This window comes from Mobula birostris, chromosome 3 (genome assembly GCF_030028105.1).
Source record: "Mobula birostris isolate sMobBir1 chromosome 3, sMobBir1.hap1, whole genome shotgun sequence".
Classification (NCBI taxonomy): domain Eukaryota; kingdom Metazoa; phylum Chordata; class Chondrichthyes; order Myliobatiformes; family Myliobatidae; genus Mobula; species Mobula birostris.
In genome coordinates this window covers 15158411-15176191 of record NC_092372.1, presented here as the reverse complement: position 1 = coordinate 15176191, position 17781 = coordinate 15158411, and the positions used below count along the sequence as shown (strand labels likewise).

The 17781-nt window shown below is 41.9% G+C and overlaps 1 protein-coding gene across 17 annotated transcripts in view; it reads right to left on the bottom strand.

The window, feature by feature from the left end:
- The window catches only part of nedd4l (NEDD4 like E3 ubiquitin protein ligase), a 457701-nt gene that overhangs the window by 201675 nt on the left and 238245 nt on the right, over window positions 1–17781 (bottom strand). The window contains exon 1 of one of the 17 annotated variants that reach the window (XM_072252257.1): window positions 17403–17593. The exons of 15 other annotated variants lie outside the window; for them this stretch is intronic. Coding sequence is in view for 1 of the 2 variants with exons in the window: in XM_072252253.1 (XP_072108354.1) it covers window positions 9224–9274 (51 nt within the window). In the remaining variant the exon portion in view is untranslated. Of the gene's footprint in view, window positions 1–9223; window positions 9464–17402; window positions 17594–17781 lie in introns of those variants that run through there. One more of the 17 variants, XM_072252253.1, reaches the window with a different exon arrangement.

Genomic DNA, 17781 nt, shown 5'->3' with positions numbered 1-17781 from the left:
AACCCCAACCCACCCCAAGCATCTCTCTACTCCCCTCTTCCGTCAGGCAGAAGATAGAAAAACCTGAAAACATGCATCACCAGGCTTAGAGACAGCCACTGCCTCATTGTTGTAAGACTACTGAATGACTCCCTTTCTTGTGAACTTATGGCATCCTGTGAAGGTTCTGAATAGAATGGACCTGAGATATCACCAGCCACCCACCAGCCTCCCATGCACTTTGATCGAAGAAATAAATGTGCAGACTGTCTTCTAAACTGAGATCTGAGGTCTTCTAATCTGAGATGCAAAGAGACTTGGGAGTCCTTGTGCAGAACACCCTAAAGGTTAACTCGCAAGTTGAGTTGGTGCTGAGGAAGGCAAATGTAATGTTAGCATTCAATTCAAGAGGTCTAGAATATAAGAGCGAGGATGTGATGCTGGGGTTTTAGGAGGCACTGGTGAGTATTGAGAATTGTGAACAATTTTGGGCTCCGTAGAAAAGATGTGCTGGCATTGGAGAGAGTTCAGAGGAGACTTACAAGGACGATTCCAGGAATGAAAGTGTAATCATATAAGGAATGTTTGATGGCTCTGGGCCTGTACTCACTGGAATTTAGAAGGATGGGGGGGGCAATCTCATTGAAACATTTCGAATGTTGAAAGGCCTAGACAGAGTAGATGTGGAAAGGATGTTTCCCATGGTAGGGGAGTCTAGGACAAGAGGGCACAGCCTCAGGATAGAGGTGTAGCCATTTAAACAGAGATGTGGAGAGATTTCTTTAGCCAGAGGGTGGTGAATTTGTGGATGTTACCACAAGTAGCTGTGGAGGTCAGGTCGTTGGGTGTATTTAAGGTGGAGATTGCTAGGTTCCTTGATTGGCCACAACATCAAAGGTTACGGGGAGAAGGCTGGGGAGTGGGGCTGAGGAGGGGAGAAAAGGGATTGCCCAGCAGTCTCGATGGGCCAAATGGGCTAATTCTGCTCCTATGTCTTGTGGTCTTATGATCCTACAGCTCTTCACTGTATCTCAGTACACGTGACAATAATAAACCAATTCCAGTGACAGAATCTTAGCCTCACAATCCACCTCACTAGGATCTTGCACCTCACTGAATATAGGCACTGCACTTTCAGTGTTGGACTTTATTCCACATTATGTTGTTGTTTTACCTTGTACGACTTCAATCTTCCTTGCAACGAATTGATCCGTATGAACAGTATGTGACAATAATAAACAATTTCAATTCCAATCTAGCTGGTCAAAGCTGGTCATTCATGAGTTGCTCTGGTCATCAGCTCCAGCAAAACTGCATTTCAACTATGCACGACCATTTCATGTAAAAGAGTGCTACTAATTCTCCCACTACCGTTCAGCAAGGAAGTCAATTCTACTCCAACAAAGCCAAGAGCTGAACCAGGTGAACTCATAAAGCAAGGTCATCAGTGGTTAAAGATATAACACTCGGTAAATGTCAAAGTCAATGTAAATTTGTTATCAAAGCACATATATGTTTACATATACTACCCTGGGATTTATTTTCTTGCAGGTTATTTACAGGAAAATAAAGAAAGGCAACAGAAATTATCTAAAAGCTATACACAGGGACTGACAAACAATGCGTGAAAGTGGACAAATTGTGAAAAAAAAATAATACTGAGAACATGAGTTGTGGAATTCTTGAAAGTGAATTCATAGGCCGTGGAATCAGTTCAGTGTTGGGGTGAGTGAAGTTATCCACACTGGTTCAGGAGCTTGATGGTTGAGGGATAATGTTGCATGTGTTCCTGGATTCTGGTTACTTTATTTTTGCTGTTATTGAGCAGTTTGATTGATGTGGACGGGAATGCTTCGGCCTGCGGCCTGCATTGGTTAGCAACGTGGTGCCGTACTGAACTAAACTGAATACTACTGGCTTGTCGTTTGATATTCTGTGTGTTTGCTTGCCTTCTGCTATTTGCGCAATTTGTTCTTTCTTTTGCTGGGTGCCTGATGCTTTCTTGAACGGGTTCCATGGTGTTTCTTTGTTTGGTGGCTGCCTGTGGGAGGAGGAATCTCAGACATGCATTCTGTATACATACTATGATTATAAACGTACTTTGAATCTTCGAATAAATGTTGCTGAACCTGGTGGTGTGGAACTTAATGTTCCTTTACCTCTTGCCTGATGGCAGCATGAGAAGACAGCAAGGCAGTGGAGGCCAATTCTCTGGATGCTTTCAAGAGAGAGTTAGATAGAGCTCTTAAAGATAGTGGAGTCAAGGGATATAGGGAGAAGGCAGGAACAGGGTACTGATGTGGACGATCAGCCATGATCACAGTAAATGGCGGTGCTGGCTCGAAGGGCCGAATGGCCTACTCCTGCACCTACTGTCTATTGTCCATTGACATGGATGGTGGGGGAAGTCCTTGATGATGAATCAAATGTAAAACATGCAAAATCAGAAGTTGTATCCCACTAATGGACTGAAGTACTGTTCCACAACTCATTAGATTGAAACACAGCAATCCCATCACAAACAGTTCCAGCAGAGCTGGGCATAAATGACTGAAGTGGAGGAAGTTGTCTTGTGAGTAATTTGCATTCAACGATGGCAGAAACCAGCATGTGAGCATTGAAGATAAAGATTGAAGCATTTGCAATCGTCCTGAGTGGATAATTTATCTCGGCCGCCTCTTCCACCACTTTAAATCACCACAAGCTCAAGGAATCACAGGGACAGTCAGATAAACAACATGAAAACAGGCCTTTTGGCCCCACTTACCTATGCTAGGCAAAGGGACTTTGTGAGACAGCCCCATTTGCCTTCATTTCACTACCTCCTCCCTAAACCAGGGGTTCCCAGCCTTTTTATGCCATTAACCAAGGGGTCCATGGACCCCAGTCTGGGAACCACTGCTCTAAACCTTGTCTATCTATATAACACAGAACAACGTCAGACGATGCTGTGCTGACATTTTAACCTATTCTAAGATCAATCTAACACATTGCTCTCTGTTTTTCTATCATCCATGTACCTACCTAAGATTCTCTTTAATGTCCCTAATGTGTCTGCCTCTACCACCAATCCTGGCAGTGATCCACACGCCTATTACACTCTGTGTAAGAAATATGACCCTCACACCCTCCCCCTGCACTTTCTTGACAATATCCCCAAAAGTCTTTTTAAGTGTTGCAGTTGTAATTGCCTCTCCTACTTTCCCTGGCAGCTTGCTGCATATACCCACCACTCAGCATGCAACCTGATAGTTGGATATCCCCGTTGGTCTGGTAGTGTGATCACTTGATCATCATCTTCCACCAGCTCCACCGTTCAGGCCTTGCATCGCTCTTTGTCTGGATTCTCCCTCTTGACCTTACCAGCATGGGCGACCCTACCAGGGGCTGAGCCCCCGATGACTAAAATCTAGACGGCATCACTGTTGGGATCTTAGGAACTCACAAGCCTCTTCTCCACAACAAGGTGAAGATCCATTATTGTACTATTATCATCAGGAAAAGCAACAAATATTGATTCCATAAGAGTAAAGACCAAGCCAAAATCACTATCAATTGAACCTCAGTGGGACGTCAGACCATTGCAGGTGGAAAATAGGGCTACGTGCAAAGTCAACAGTACACTATAAATAATGTACAACAGATCGGAGCAAATTTGTGAGATCCTGCCAGATCCACCTGTCAAAGATTACAGATATTTGAACAAACAGGCAGAACATGAAAATCAAAATAAAACCACCCATGCTAAGAATATGAACAAAAACAGTGGATGATGGAAACCTTCGGCAAGTGAGGCTGTACTTGTGGAAAGACAAACAGAGTTGTTGTTTCAAGGTGAAAACCCCTTGTCCAAACTGGAAAAGGGAGAAAAAAAAGTTAGTTTTAAGTTGCAGAGATTATGGGTGAAGAGACAGAGAGGACTAAGGGAGCATCAGTGATGGGGTAGGCAGGGTTAATATGAGGGATGAATTGTTAAAGTTATCCATTCGGTAGGTCAATGAGCGCCGTCAGTAAAGGAAACTAACAAAATGAGGTAAGATAACAGCTTTGAAATGCCATGCGAAAGAGAAATATTAAAGTACTCTTAAAATTGGTCATCTTGGAGGTTTTAAACATAAAGACTAGCTTTGTTTGTCACATGTACAGTGAAACACATTGTTTGCATCAACGTCCAACACAGTTTGAGGATATGTTGGGAGGAGCCCACAAGCGTTGCCAAGCTTCTGGCACCAACGTAGCATATCCATACTTACTAACTCGTACGTCTTTGTAGTATGAGAGGAAACCGGAGAACCTGGAGGAAAGCCACGTGGTTACGGGGAGAAGGCCGTGTGGTAAGGAGTATAAACTCCTTACAAACAGCAGCAGTAATTGAACTGCTGATTGTTGGTGCTGTAGAGCATTACGCTAAGTGGTATGCTACTGTGCCACATTAGGGGAAAATGTACAAACTCCTTATAGAGAGCAGCAGTAATTGAAGTCCGATCACCGCCACTGTAAAGTGTTACACTACTCGTTGCTACACTACCGTGCCCTGATAGAGGGGAATCAACTTACTTCAAATCAGATAATTTGATGTTCAAAGTTCAAAGTAAATTTATTATCGAGGTACATAGCGAAGACAGGTCCTCGGAAATAATAACACTGAGGAATTTAAAGTTACTGACCCTCCCTACCTTAGATCTTCTGATCAGGACTGGCTCACAGACCTCTGGTTTCCTTCTCCTGAAGTCAATAATCAGCTCCCTTGGTCTTGTTGACGTTGAGTAAGGGGTTGTTGTTATGGCACCACTGAGCCAGGTTTTCAATCTCCCACTGATATGCTGATTCAACACCGCCCTTGGTTCGGCCTCCGACAGTGATGTGAGTACAAATGACTACAACATGCCCGGATGTAAGGTGAGGTGTTGTTCCTCAAGCTGACATCAGGCCTTGTTTTGTTGGTTCAGTAGGAAACAGACCTGAGTGACAGTGGAATAGACAACTATGGCAGCAGGCAGCAGACAGCACTGAAATATCCCTGCAGACCAAATGCAGGTGCTCCACAAAATCCTCCGCATTTGGTTCTGGCATGGTGGAGGAAACCACATTTTGGGCACCACACGAGGTACATTAGAAGTAAACCCAAACTACAAGTGACTCACTGCTTCACCCGGAAGGACCATTCGTGTCCCTGGATGGCAGAAAGGTGAAAGGTTAAAGAACTGCTGCTGCATAGGACAGTGCCACTGCAAACGAAGTAGTTTCAAAGTTTTAATCGGCATTTATTATCAAAGTATGTATATAGTATACAACCCTGAGATTTGTCCTCCCGCAGATAGTCATGAAACAAAAAAACGTGATGAAACCCGCTTAAAGAAAACACCTAAACACCCAATGCAAGAAAAAAGAACAATTCGCGCAAACAGCAAAAAGCAAGCCAGTAACACACACAATATTAAACATCAAACCACAGAGTCCTTGAAACAGTCCAACGGCCACAGCCACTGAGTCAGTCCAGTTTAGCGTTGAGTCAATGACTACAGACCATAGCCACAGATTCCACACCACAGCGCCTCGACCAAATGACGCAAATAGCACAAAAGAGCAACGAGGAACACGTGGTACATGAACCACAGAGTCCTCCAGTAAACGAGTTCACAGCCATGGAACGTGTCTGCAGGATGTTGCCATTGGTGATGAGTGTAGCAGAGAACCACAAGGATAAGTGTTAGGCTCCTGAACCAGTGTGGATAACTTTACTCACCTCAAAATTGAACTGATTCCGCAACTGATGGACTCACTTTCAAGGACTCTACAACTCAGAATTATTTATTTACTCTTTAAAATTATTTACAAAATATGTCTTCGTTTGCACATTGTTTGTCAGTTTTATGTATAGTTTTTCATAAATTCTATTGTATTCCTTTATTTTCCTGTAAGTGCTTGCAAGAAAACAAATCTCAAGGTAGTAAATGATGACAGATATGTACTTTGAAAATAAATTTACTTTGAACTTTGAATGCTTGAGATGAGGGGAAAGGGTGGATGTGCCTCATAGTGAATCTCAGGTACTGTAGCTCCAGCCTCAATGGGGCCACAATTTTACAAGGCTGTAAGCGTCCTGCTTGGTTCATTTGCAAATGTCCTTCACTGGAACACACCAATATCCCATTAGGACCTTCTCCTCAGTGTCTGCAGCACTCAGAAGGCACTGTGGTAGCAACTTCAGTCAACAATCTGCAGCAGATCAAACTAGCTCACCATCATCACTCTCTTATGGGCAATCTACTCTCTGTGCCTACTTTATTAGGCACACTTGCTCATTAACACAATTATCTAATCAGCCAATCATGTGGCAGCAATTCAATACATAAAAGCATGCAGACATTGTCAAGGGGTTCAGTTGTTGTTCAGACCAAACATCAGAATGGGGAAGAAATGTGATCTACGTGACTTTGACCATGGAATGATTTTGGTGCCAGGCAGAGCGGTTTTAGCTTCTCAGAAATTGCTGATCTCCTGGGATTTTCATGCACAACAGTCTCTTGAGTTTATAGAGAATGGTGCAAAAAACAAAAAAAAACATCCAGCGAGTGGCAGTTCTGTGGGTGAATTGATTTGTAATTGAGGAAGGTCAGGGGAGAATGGTCAGACTGTTTCAAGATGACAAGAAGGTGGCAATAACTCAAATAACCTTTTGTTACAACAGTGGTCTCATACACGACGTCAAAGGTTATGGGGAGAAGGCCGGGAAGTGGGGCTGAGGAGGGGAGAAAAAGGATCAGCCATGGTCGAATGGTGGAACAGACTCAATGGGCCAAATGGCACAACACACTGAATCCTGAAGTGGATAGGCTACAGCAGCAGAAGGCCCTAAAAATACACTCAGTGGCCACACACAAAATGCTGTAGGAACTCAGCAGTTCAGGCTGCATCTATGGAAAGCAATAAAGAGTCAACATTTTAGGCTGAGACCCTTCATCAGGAATCCCTGTATTTTGTGTGTTACGCTGAATTTCCGGCAGAATCTCCTGTGTTTATGCTGTTGTTGGCAATTGATTTCAAATGGCAGAAAACATTCATTTACAACATGTAAAAGCACCACACACAAAATGCTGGAGGAACTCGGCAAGTCAGGCAGCATCTATGAAGATTAATAAACAGTTGACGTTTCAGGGAGAGATCTTTCACTGATCCTGATGAAGAGTCTTGGCCTGAAACACGGAGAGCTAAAGACAGCGGCAGGAATTGAACTGGGGTCGTTGGTACTTTAAAACATTGTGCTAATCACTCTGCTACAGTGCCGCCCAGTTCTTATGGTCTCCAGAGCTTGACTGGGAAGCAAAAATTGTATTCCTACTTCTATTTTATTGTTCTTTATGGCCCAGTATATTGTGGTATGATAAAATAATCATCTTTATATTTAGAAACATAGAAAACCTACAGCACAATACAGGCCCTTCGGCCCACAAAGTTCTGCCGAACATGTCCCTACCTTAGAAATTACTAGGCTTACCCATAGCCCTCTATTTTTCTAAGCTCCATGTACCTATCCAAAAATCTCTTAGAAGTCCCTATCATATCCGTCTCCACCACCACTGCCGGCAGCCCATTCCACACACTCACCACTCTCTGAATAAGAAACATACCCCTGACATCTCCTCTGTACCTGCTCCCCAGCACCTTAAACCTGTGTCCTCTTGCGGCAACCATTTCAGCCCTGGGAAAAAGCCTCTGCTATCCACACGATCAACGCCTCTCATCATCTTATACACCTCTATCAGGTCACCTCTCATCCTCCGTCGTTTCAAGGAGAAAAGGCCGAGTTCACTCAATGTATTCTCATAAGGCATGCTCCCCAATCCAGGCAACATTCCTTGTCTAACCTAACCTCCTTGTCGTGGTTGGAGACTTGCCTGCCTCAATGACTCAGAGAGCTATGTTGGCTGGAGTCAGGGCTTTATACTTTGGCTCTTGGTACGGTCATCCATGCCAAACAGGTCAAAGGGCAGAGGCCAGGCTAAGTGTGGTCCACCGGCCCCTCCAGGTTGTGGGGTTCGCCTCAGGGCTAACAACCCTGATAGGTAAAAGAAAACTGTTACAGAAACAGCAATGAAGAATCCCAATCCCTTTACATCTGAGTGTGATGGTATTTCTGAGTCTTCACCTCGGACTTGCATGACTGACAGTAGTGAGAACTGAGAGGAAGCTGCTGACGTGATGAAGGAAGCCCTGAACGCCACCAGAGATGGAGGACCTTCATTGCTGCCCTAAATGCCAGCGGCGTAACGGGCAGTAAGTTATGTTTCTCAGATACAATGCAGACTTTTGAATATAAGGTGCATTGTGACATCATCTAAAGCCTCTTAAAAATTGCACATAGGTATCTGGTTTACTGTGTCTGGCCCTGGATGTTTACTTTCAATAATAAAGTTTTGAGCGGGGGCACTCAGCTGGTTGAGGCAGTGAGCATTTAATAGCCTGTAAATACCTCCAGTTAAATTAGCTGTTCTCAGCTGGGACATACCGTTCTTCAATCAGCTGCAGTATTTTGGGGTGGTGGGGTGAGGGCAAGAGAGGAATACGAGTGGGAAGGAAGCTAGCCGGAATCTTCCTATTCCTGACTGCCATCCAGAAGCCAGCAAGGAAACATTGTTTTCTAGACTGCGGGAAATCAAATTAGATGTCATGAGAGGAAACAGAACAAAATCTTGTGCAGCACTTGCTTCACAACAGTGAATGCAGTTCAAACATCTTTCAGTAGTTGTAAGATACAATGGAACCGCTGACAATTACTAACAAATGGTGTAAAAGCAAGCCATTATCAGATAAAATACAGGGGAAAATCTGCAGATGCAATACACACAAATTGGTTGAGGAACTTGGCAGGCCAGGCAGCATCTACGGAAACAGATGAACAGTCAGTGTTTCGGGCACAGACCCTTCATCAGGACTGAAAGGGATGGGGCTGAGATGCCTGAATTAAAATGAGGGGGTAGGTGAAAGGGGCTAGCAGGAAAGTGATAGGTGAAGCCAGGTGGGTGGGAAAGGTCAAGGGCTGGAGAAGAAAGAATCTGTTAGGAGAGAAGAGTGGACAATAGAGAAAGAGAAGGAGGAGGGGACCAAGGAGGAAGTAATAGGAATGTGAAGTAGGAAGGAGTGAAAGAACTGAGTGGGGAAGGGGGGTGGTTTGCAAATTGGGAGTTGAAATGCAACAGATTGCGATCAAGTGAACCAGCATGGATAACTTCACTCAACTCACTGAACTGAGACCTCCTCCAATGAACTCGCTCTCAAGGACTCCATAATCCATGTTCTCAGCATTTATTTATTTACTATTATATTTTTAATTTATCTCAGCTCAGCCTCAATCAGGGCATAGCCAAGCACACTCATTTCTCAATTGCTAGGAACTTTTGGCCTATTCTAGTGGCGTTTATTGTTGTGGATTTTTGGAGATTTACATAAATATTGCTGCGTAGGCCTAATTGTTTAATGCTATTGTGTATTATTATTATTATATTTGCAGTTTGTCTTCTTTCGCACGATGGTTGTTTGTCAGTCTTTGTGTGTGGTTCTTCATTGATTCTATTGTATTTCTTTGTTCTGCTGTCAATGCCTGTAAGGAAATGAAACTCGGAGTAGTATATGGTGACATGTACATACTTTGATAATAAATTTACAGTACTGTACAAAACTCTGAGGCATAATATGTATATAGCTAGGGTGCCTAAGACTTTTGCACAGTAATGTAGCAGTTTTATGTATTGCACGGTACTGCTGCCGTAAAAAAAAATGAATTTCGTGACACATATGGATGATGATAAACCTGATTCTGATATGGGTCTCTATCATGCCCTAACAGTGGGAAAGGGGTGGGGAGAGGGGAATCGTGGTGGGAAAAGGTGGAGGGAGAAGGGAGGGAGTGGGAAACACTAGAGAGACATTCTGTAATGATCAATAAACCAATTGTTTAAATGACCAAATGACCTTGTCTGGTGTCTCAGGGCTGGGTGTGTCTGCACCCGCCCCTGGCACTCCTTCTCTGCCACTTGTCCCACTCCTGTCCTGTGGCATTCCACACTCGCTCTTCCCAAAATACTCTGCTCCCATCAGATTCACAAGCTTGCTACTTAGAAACTGTTTGCTCTAAGCATGGTTTTGTGTCTGACAACCACACACATTCATGTGACTGATGCTAGTTAGAAACAGGTGCATCTTCCAATCTTCATTTTCATTGTAACATTGAAGACGAATGTTGATACCTTCAGATTCTTCTTGGTTCCTAACTTGCTGGAGTAGGGTGCCAAAGTAGCATAGCAGTTAGTGCAACGTGATTATAGGTCTGGGCATCAGAGTTCAATTCCAATATCACCTCTAAGGAGTATGTGCATCCTCCTTGTGCAATGCGTGGGTTGTCTCTGGGTGCTCTGATTTCCCCCTACAGTCCAAAGACATACCAGTTAATTGGGTATTTGGTCAATGAAAATTGTCCTGTGATGAGGTAAGGGTTAAATTGAAAGATGTTGGTCAGGGCAGTCGAAGGTCTGGAAGGGCTTATTCCGCACTGTATCCCAATAAGTAAATTAAAAAACAAGTAAATAGATAAATAGATAGTCCAATTAATTAATAAATAATGAAATCATTTCATTTTCACTTCTGGGTATTTCTCGATTCTCCAAGCCTGAATGCTTGAAACTACAGTAAGCAAAACAGTTCTGATTTGTCTTACTGCTTATTTCTCACCAACTGTCAGTAACAAAAATCACTGCTTTTTGACATACACATGCAACTGATGCTAGGTCAACACTGATCACTCCAAGCATGGTGTTGCGTCTAACGGTCACACAAGTGCACACAACTGATGGTAGGTAGAAACTGTTCGGCAACAGTATCCTGTCCCAATTAAGGGGCCTGGTATCCCAAATAAACAGAGGAAATCCCAGCTATTTTCTCAATTATTTTTTATTCCTTAACATTTCTCCCAAATAAAAGTGTGCCCCAATTAACTGAAGATCAATTAACTGGAATCCACCGTACTGGCAATATCTCTTGCAGTTGGATAACTTACTATAATACTGCTGAGTTCAGATAGATTTTTATATCTTTAATTAAGCTAGACAGCTTTTAAATCCAGCTATATTTAGGAGCTAAAATTAAATGTACAACCCAAAACAAGCCATAAATCTTATGCATTAATAACAGCATCTCTCTGTGAGTGTATAGCCAAAACACAGTTGCCATGCATTACTTGTCTGCCAAAAAACAATTGCAGGAGACAGAATTCTGTAGGACTTACAGTGATGTCCAGTTAGAGAGGCGGCATTCAATGTGACTGCCTTTAAAGTTTTGATTAATGTATCTTGATGTAATCTTTAATTAAATTGTAATAAATTTACAATTAGCAATCATTTAAATTGCACTTCCATCTGCTGTAATTTCTTACATCTACATTTGTTTGGAATTAGAGCTTCATTATGTTGGATTAAGATGTAGAATTGTTTTAAGATGTAGAATTGTTTTAAGATGTTGAATTGATGTAGATCTGAGTATTTTCTTTGAGCTTAACTTCTCTAAGCTCACTTGAATTTTTATATAATCACCTAAACGCATGCAATGTTTAGTAAATGTGTCAGTAATTGTAGTATGTATAGTACTGTGCAAAAGTCTCAAGTACATATATATGGTGCCGATAAAAAGTATTCACCCTCCCAGAAATTTTCATGTTCTATTTTTTTAAAACATTGAATCACAGTGCCTTTTTTTTGACACTGATCAACAGAAAAAGGCTCTTACATGTCAAAGTGGAAATAGATCTCTACAAAGTGATCTAAATGAATTACAAATAAAAAAACAGAAATAATTGATTACTTAAGTGTTCACCCCCCCCCCCCATTAATATGACACACCAAATCATCACTGCTGCAGCCAACTGGTTTTAGAAGTCACATAATTAGTTAAACAGAGGTCTGTTTTTGGAGACCTGTGTGCAGTTGAGGTGTTTCAACTGATTGTAGTAAAAATACACCTGTATCTGGAAGTTCCAACTGCTGGTGAGTTAGTATCCTGACAAAAACAACATTGTGAAGACAAAAGAACACTCCAAAGAACTCCAAGAAAGAGTTATTGGAAAACACAAGTCAGGATACAAGAAAATTTCCAAATCACTAAATATCCCTTGGAGTACAGCTGAGTCAATCATCAAGAAATGGAAAGGATATGGCACAGCTGTAAATTTGTCTAGAGCAGGTTGTTCTCAAAAACTGAGTGATCGTGCAAGAAGGGGACTAGTGAAGGAGGCCACCAAGAGACCTATGAAAACTCTGGAGAAGTTACAAACTTCAGTGTCAGAGATGGGAGAGATTGCGCATACAACTGTTGCCCGGGTACTTCACCAAGTGCAGCTTTATGGAAAAGTAGCAAAAAGAAAGCCACTGTTGAAAAACATCACATGAAATCTCAAACACGAGGAATTCTGCAGATGCTGGAATTTCAAGCAACACACATAAAAGTTTCGAGAAGAGGTACAGTCGATGTTTCAGACCGAGACTCTTCGTCAGGACTAACTGAAGGAAGAGCTAGTAAGAGATTTGAAAGTGGGAGGGGGAGGGGGAGATCCAAAATGATAGGAGAAGACAGGATGTCTTCCTAGAGATGCTGCCAGGCCTGCTACATTCACCAGCAACTTTTATGCGTGTTACATGAAATCTCAGCTAGAGTTTGCCGGAAGGCATGTGGGAGACTCTGAAGTCAGCTGGAAGAAGGTTCTATAAAACCAAAATTAAGCTTTTTTGACCATCCGACTAAATGTTATGTTTAGCATAAGCCAAACACCACACATCATCAGAAACACACCATCCCTACTGTGAAGCAAGGTGGGAGATGCTTCACTGCAGCAGGCCGTGAAAGGCTTGCGAAGGTAAAGGGTAAAATGAATGCAGCAAAATACAGGGAAATCCTGGAGGAAAACCTGATGCACTCTGCAAGCAAACTGCGACTTGGGAGAAGATTTGTTTTTCTGCAAGACAATGATCCCTAGCATAAAGCCCAAGCTACACAGGAATGGTTTAAAAACAGTAAGGTTAATGTCCTGGAGTGGCCAAGTCAGAGTCCAGACCTCAATCCAATTGAGTATTTGTAGCTGGACTTGAAAAGGGCTGTTCACTCACGATCCCCATGCAATCGGATAGAGCCTGATCAGTTTTGTAAAGAAGAATGGAGAAAAATTGTAGTGTGCAGATGTGCAAAGCTGATAGAGACCTATCCACACAGACTCAAAGCTATAATTGCTGCCAAAGGTGCATCTACTAACAACTGACTTGAAGAGGGTGAGTAATTATGTAATCAATTATTTTGTGTTTAATAATTGTAATAAATTTAGACCAATTGTACAAAATAGTTTTCACTTTTGACACAGAAGAGTCTTTTCTGTTGATCAGTGTCAAAAAAGCCAAATTAAATCCACTGTGATTCAATGTTGTAAAACAATAAAGCTTGAAAACTTCCAAGGGGGTGATTACTTTTTATAGGCACGCATAGATGGAGTGCCTAGGACTTTTGCATTTTATATATTGCACTGTACAGTTGCTGCAAAAAAGAAACAAATTTCATGACATATGTCAGTGATGATAAATCTGATTCTGATATGGGTCTCTATTAAGAGTGGGGAGTGGGCAGGCAGAGGGGAATCATGGTTGGGAAAAGGGGAAAGGAACAGGAAGCACTAGAGGGACATTCTGTAATGATCGATAAACCAATTGTTTGGAATCAAATAACCTTGTCTGGTGTCTCAGGGCTGGGGGTGTCTGCACCCGTACCACCCCCCTGTACTGGCATTCCTTCTCTGTCACCCGTCTCATACCCCTCCTGCAGCGCTCCACCCTTGCCATTCCCAACATCCTTTGGTCCCACCAGATTTACAAACTCACTCTCCACTCCACGTCAAATACAGTACTGTGTAAAAGTCTTGGGCACCCTAGCTACATATTTTTCTGGAAACTTCTCAGTTTTTATTTTTCTAGAAGGTGTCGCACTTGAATCTGGTTACTTTATAGGTGTTGGCACTTGGCCAAGTGGTTAAGGCATTCGTCTAGTGATTTGAAGGTCGCTAGTTAGAGCCTTGGCTGAGGCAGCGTGTTGTGTCCTTGAGCAAGGCACTTAACTACACATTGCTCTGCGACGACACCGATGCCAAGCTGTATGGGTCCTAGTGCCCTTCCCTTGGACAACATCGGTGGTGTGGAGAGGGGAGACTTGCAGCATGGGCAACTGCCAGTCTTCCACACAACTTTGCCCAGGCCTGCGCTCTGGAAACCTTCCAAGGCGCAAATGCATGGTCTCATGAGACTAACGGATGCCAAGAAGAAGATTTTATAGGTTATTTGTTATCATGAGAATTTTGTTTATCTCTGGTCAAAGTATGAGACAACCATGACTTCTTGTTCCTTGTTTGCTCGTCATCCTTGTAACACTTCATAAAATGGCTTCCCTTTCTTGAAATTAATCCCTTTCTTTCCCTTTCATAAATTTTAAAAACTCATAAGACAAACTTAATAAATTTCTGTTAAATAACTGGCTGAAGCCAAAATGTAGGCCCGGTAGATTTAATTTATACAAAGGTTGTAAATTGATTTTAATTAAAAGCTGTTTTGAGATCCTAAGAGCCGTTTAAAATAATCAGCACTCTTACGTGTCATATGACTATGATTTGTAGTTGTGTCTTTTCAATTTTGCTGGAGCTGTTGCTACATTTGTCAGTTGTTTGCCACAGACTAGGCACAATGCAATAGGAGTTAATAAAATATTTTTAAAAATCGGCATCATAAATAACTAAATGAGAAAACTACAAAAAATATGGACAATTCGCTTCTAACCTAAACAAACCACCTTTTGCAATGTTTACAACAGCAAAGTGGGAGAGCAGCAGCTGAGTCATGAGACAAGAAAATTCCTTCCTTAGAATGAAACTTTCCCTCCGACTTTCTACTGTGGGAGTTTGTTCGCTCCCATAAGTCAGTCAGTGGTGTGTAATTGGGGAGGGAGAGGCTGACGTTACAGCCCAAGTTGGGCGGGTCCATTCAATGCTCGGAAAACACACTTCATGCTCATTAGCCTACCGTCCTCCCCTCTGTGCAATACAGCACTCATCATCAATGTACAGTCCTCCCCTCCATGCAATAGAGCACTCACCTTCAGCCGACTCTCCTCCCGTCTGTGCAATACAGGGCTCACTATCAGCCTACCGTCCTCACCTCCGTGCAACAGGGGGCTCACCAATTATCAATGGCCTCCCCTATCTTGCATCAAAAACTGAGCATAAACATGGTCCTATTGCGCACTGCCACACCAGGCTAAGGGACCACTAATGAGATTGTGAATGGGACTGCTCAGTCACTGCCCACCACTGTAAGTGTTAGTATTGCACATTACTTGAAGTTCAAAAGACAACATTTATTTTCAATCACAATCTCTCGTGGAACACTGGTAAAGAAACCCTGCTCTAGAGACTTTGTGCACGAAAAGCCCTGGAGATCAGCAGTTTCTGAGATACTCAAACCACCCCATCTGGCACCAACAATGATTCCACAAACAAAGGCACTCAGGTCACATTTCTTCCCCATTCTGATATTTGACCTGAACAACAATTGAACCTCCTGACCACATCTGCATGTTTTGGGCATTGAGTTGCTGTAACATGATAGGCTGATTAGATATTTGCATTAATGAGCTGTGCAGGTCTACATAATAACATGGCCACTGTGTATATGATTTCATACACTCAGAAGTAGTTGTAAACTATTTAAATAGGCCATGTACGATGCAAAGAATACCAAAGCAATGAAAAGCCTGGAGAACCTGAGAGATGAACTCACCTCTGTTCCTCCCAAGTCTCCTCTGCACATATACAAAGTCAGCTTATCGAGTGCATCTTAGCTTAGTTTATTCCCAGTAGGGCATATCCGCATCACAGAACTGTTAATTTAGAACTATTGCACGGTTGCAGTAAGTGTGGGGGTCAAGGAAGAGAAAAGCCGACATCAAATGAAGTTCTTGAGACGGCATGGATCCTCATGGTGCATTAATCATTAATTGATTTCATTCATAAAGCCCTGCTAGAGCCTGACTCTTGTAACAGATGCCTATTAAAATGTGAACACACATATCCGTCTTCTGAATGGAGTCATTAACTCTACACAAGGGCTCAAAAATCTGTGTTCACATGCAAAGTAAATAATCTGCTTTTCAAACTTAGATGCTATTGCATCCTGGCTAAGCTTATTCATATTAAGTTACAATGATAGAATAAAATGGATGAAATATAACTCAGATTCAGATTCATTTACTTATCATATATACATTGAAATATACAGTGAAATGTGGTGTTTGCACGACACTATTACCATCTCACATTTAATGCTTGTAAGATCAAAGTTCAGAATCAGAATCAGGTTTAATATCACCAGCATATGTCGTGAAATTTGTTGTCTTTGCAGCAGCAGTAAATTGCAATACATGATAATATTGAAAAAAGACCAGTGAATTACAGTATGAATATATATATTAAATAGTTAGATTAAATAAGTAGTGAAAAAAAATTAAATGGTAGTGATGTAGTGTTCATGGGTTCGATGTCCAGAAATTGGATGGCAGAGGGGAAGAAGCTGTTCCTGAATCATTGAGTGTGTGGCTTCAGGCTTCTGTACCTCCTTCCTGATGATAGCAATAAGAAAAGGGAGTGAATTGGGTGATGTGGGCCCTAACTGATGGATGCTGCCTTTTTGAGGCACTGCACTTTGAAAATGTCCTGGATACAATGGAGGCTAGTACCCATGATGGAGCTGACTAATTTTGCAAGTCTCTGCAGTTTACTTTGACCGTGTGCAGTTCCCCCCCCCCCCGCCACCCTGCTACACCAGGTAGTGATGCAAAGTAACTTTGTTATCAAAGAATATATTCATCACTATACACTAACCTGAGATTCATTTTCTTGCGGACATTCAGAGTACAAAGAAACCCAAATGAATTAATGAAGAACTGTAGACGACTAATTGTGCCAATATAAAGAAGAATAAATTAATAATTTTGAGATTATGACTTGTAGAGTCCTTGGAAGAGATTCTATAGGCTGTGGATTAGTAGGTAAGTAATATTTGTATGGTGACTCACAGACAGTAGCATGGCAGATTAGAGTCCATAAGCTTGCATCTCCTAAGACTCATCTCAGCATTCGGTGAGTCTTATCAGGTGGTGTTATTACAAAAAAACAAGTAACTAACATATCAGACTGGCTTGTTTCTTCATACTTTTCAAATTTAGCATTGAAACAGGTGAAAGGTGCATTTGAGTGTTTTTCTGGAACATTTTACATTTAAATAACATCATAAAAATTTAAAATAACAATTCAGGGGCAAATATGTGCTTCATTTAAAACACGATCTTACCAATTCTCAAGTAGTATCCACACTGAAGTCATCTCTTTCCTTGATACAACAGTCCTCCAACAGAATCATGGCACAAGAAATCAGTTCTTGATGTGTAAAATACTTTCCTGAAGCATGTGCCTCAGTTATTTTGTCCCATACCTCAGGAATGTAGTTTTCTCTCTGATTAACAAGTGGGTACAAGCTACATTTGTTGCTCTAAGTGCACCAGTGCTGTTGATTCTTGACAAATACCTTGTCCAATCAACTGCATTCCTCATACTTATCAGCCCCTAATATAACAACATAGAAGTCCACTTTAATCTTGACCTTTTGATCTTTAGATAATCAGTAACCTCATCAGCTCTTTGAAGACAGAATTCCAAGGATACCATTGAAT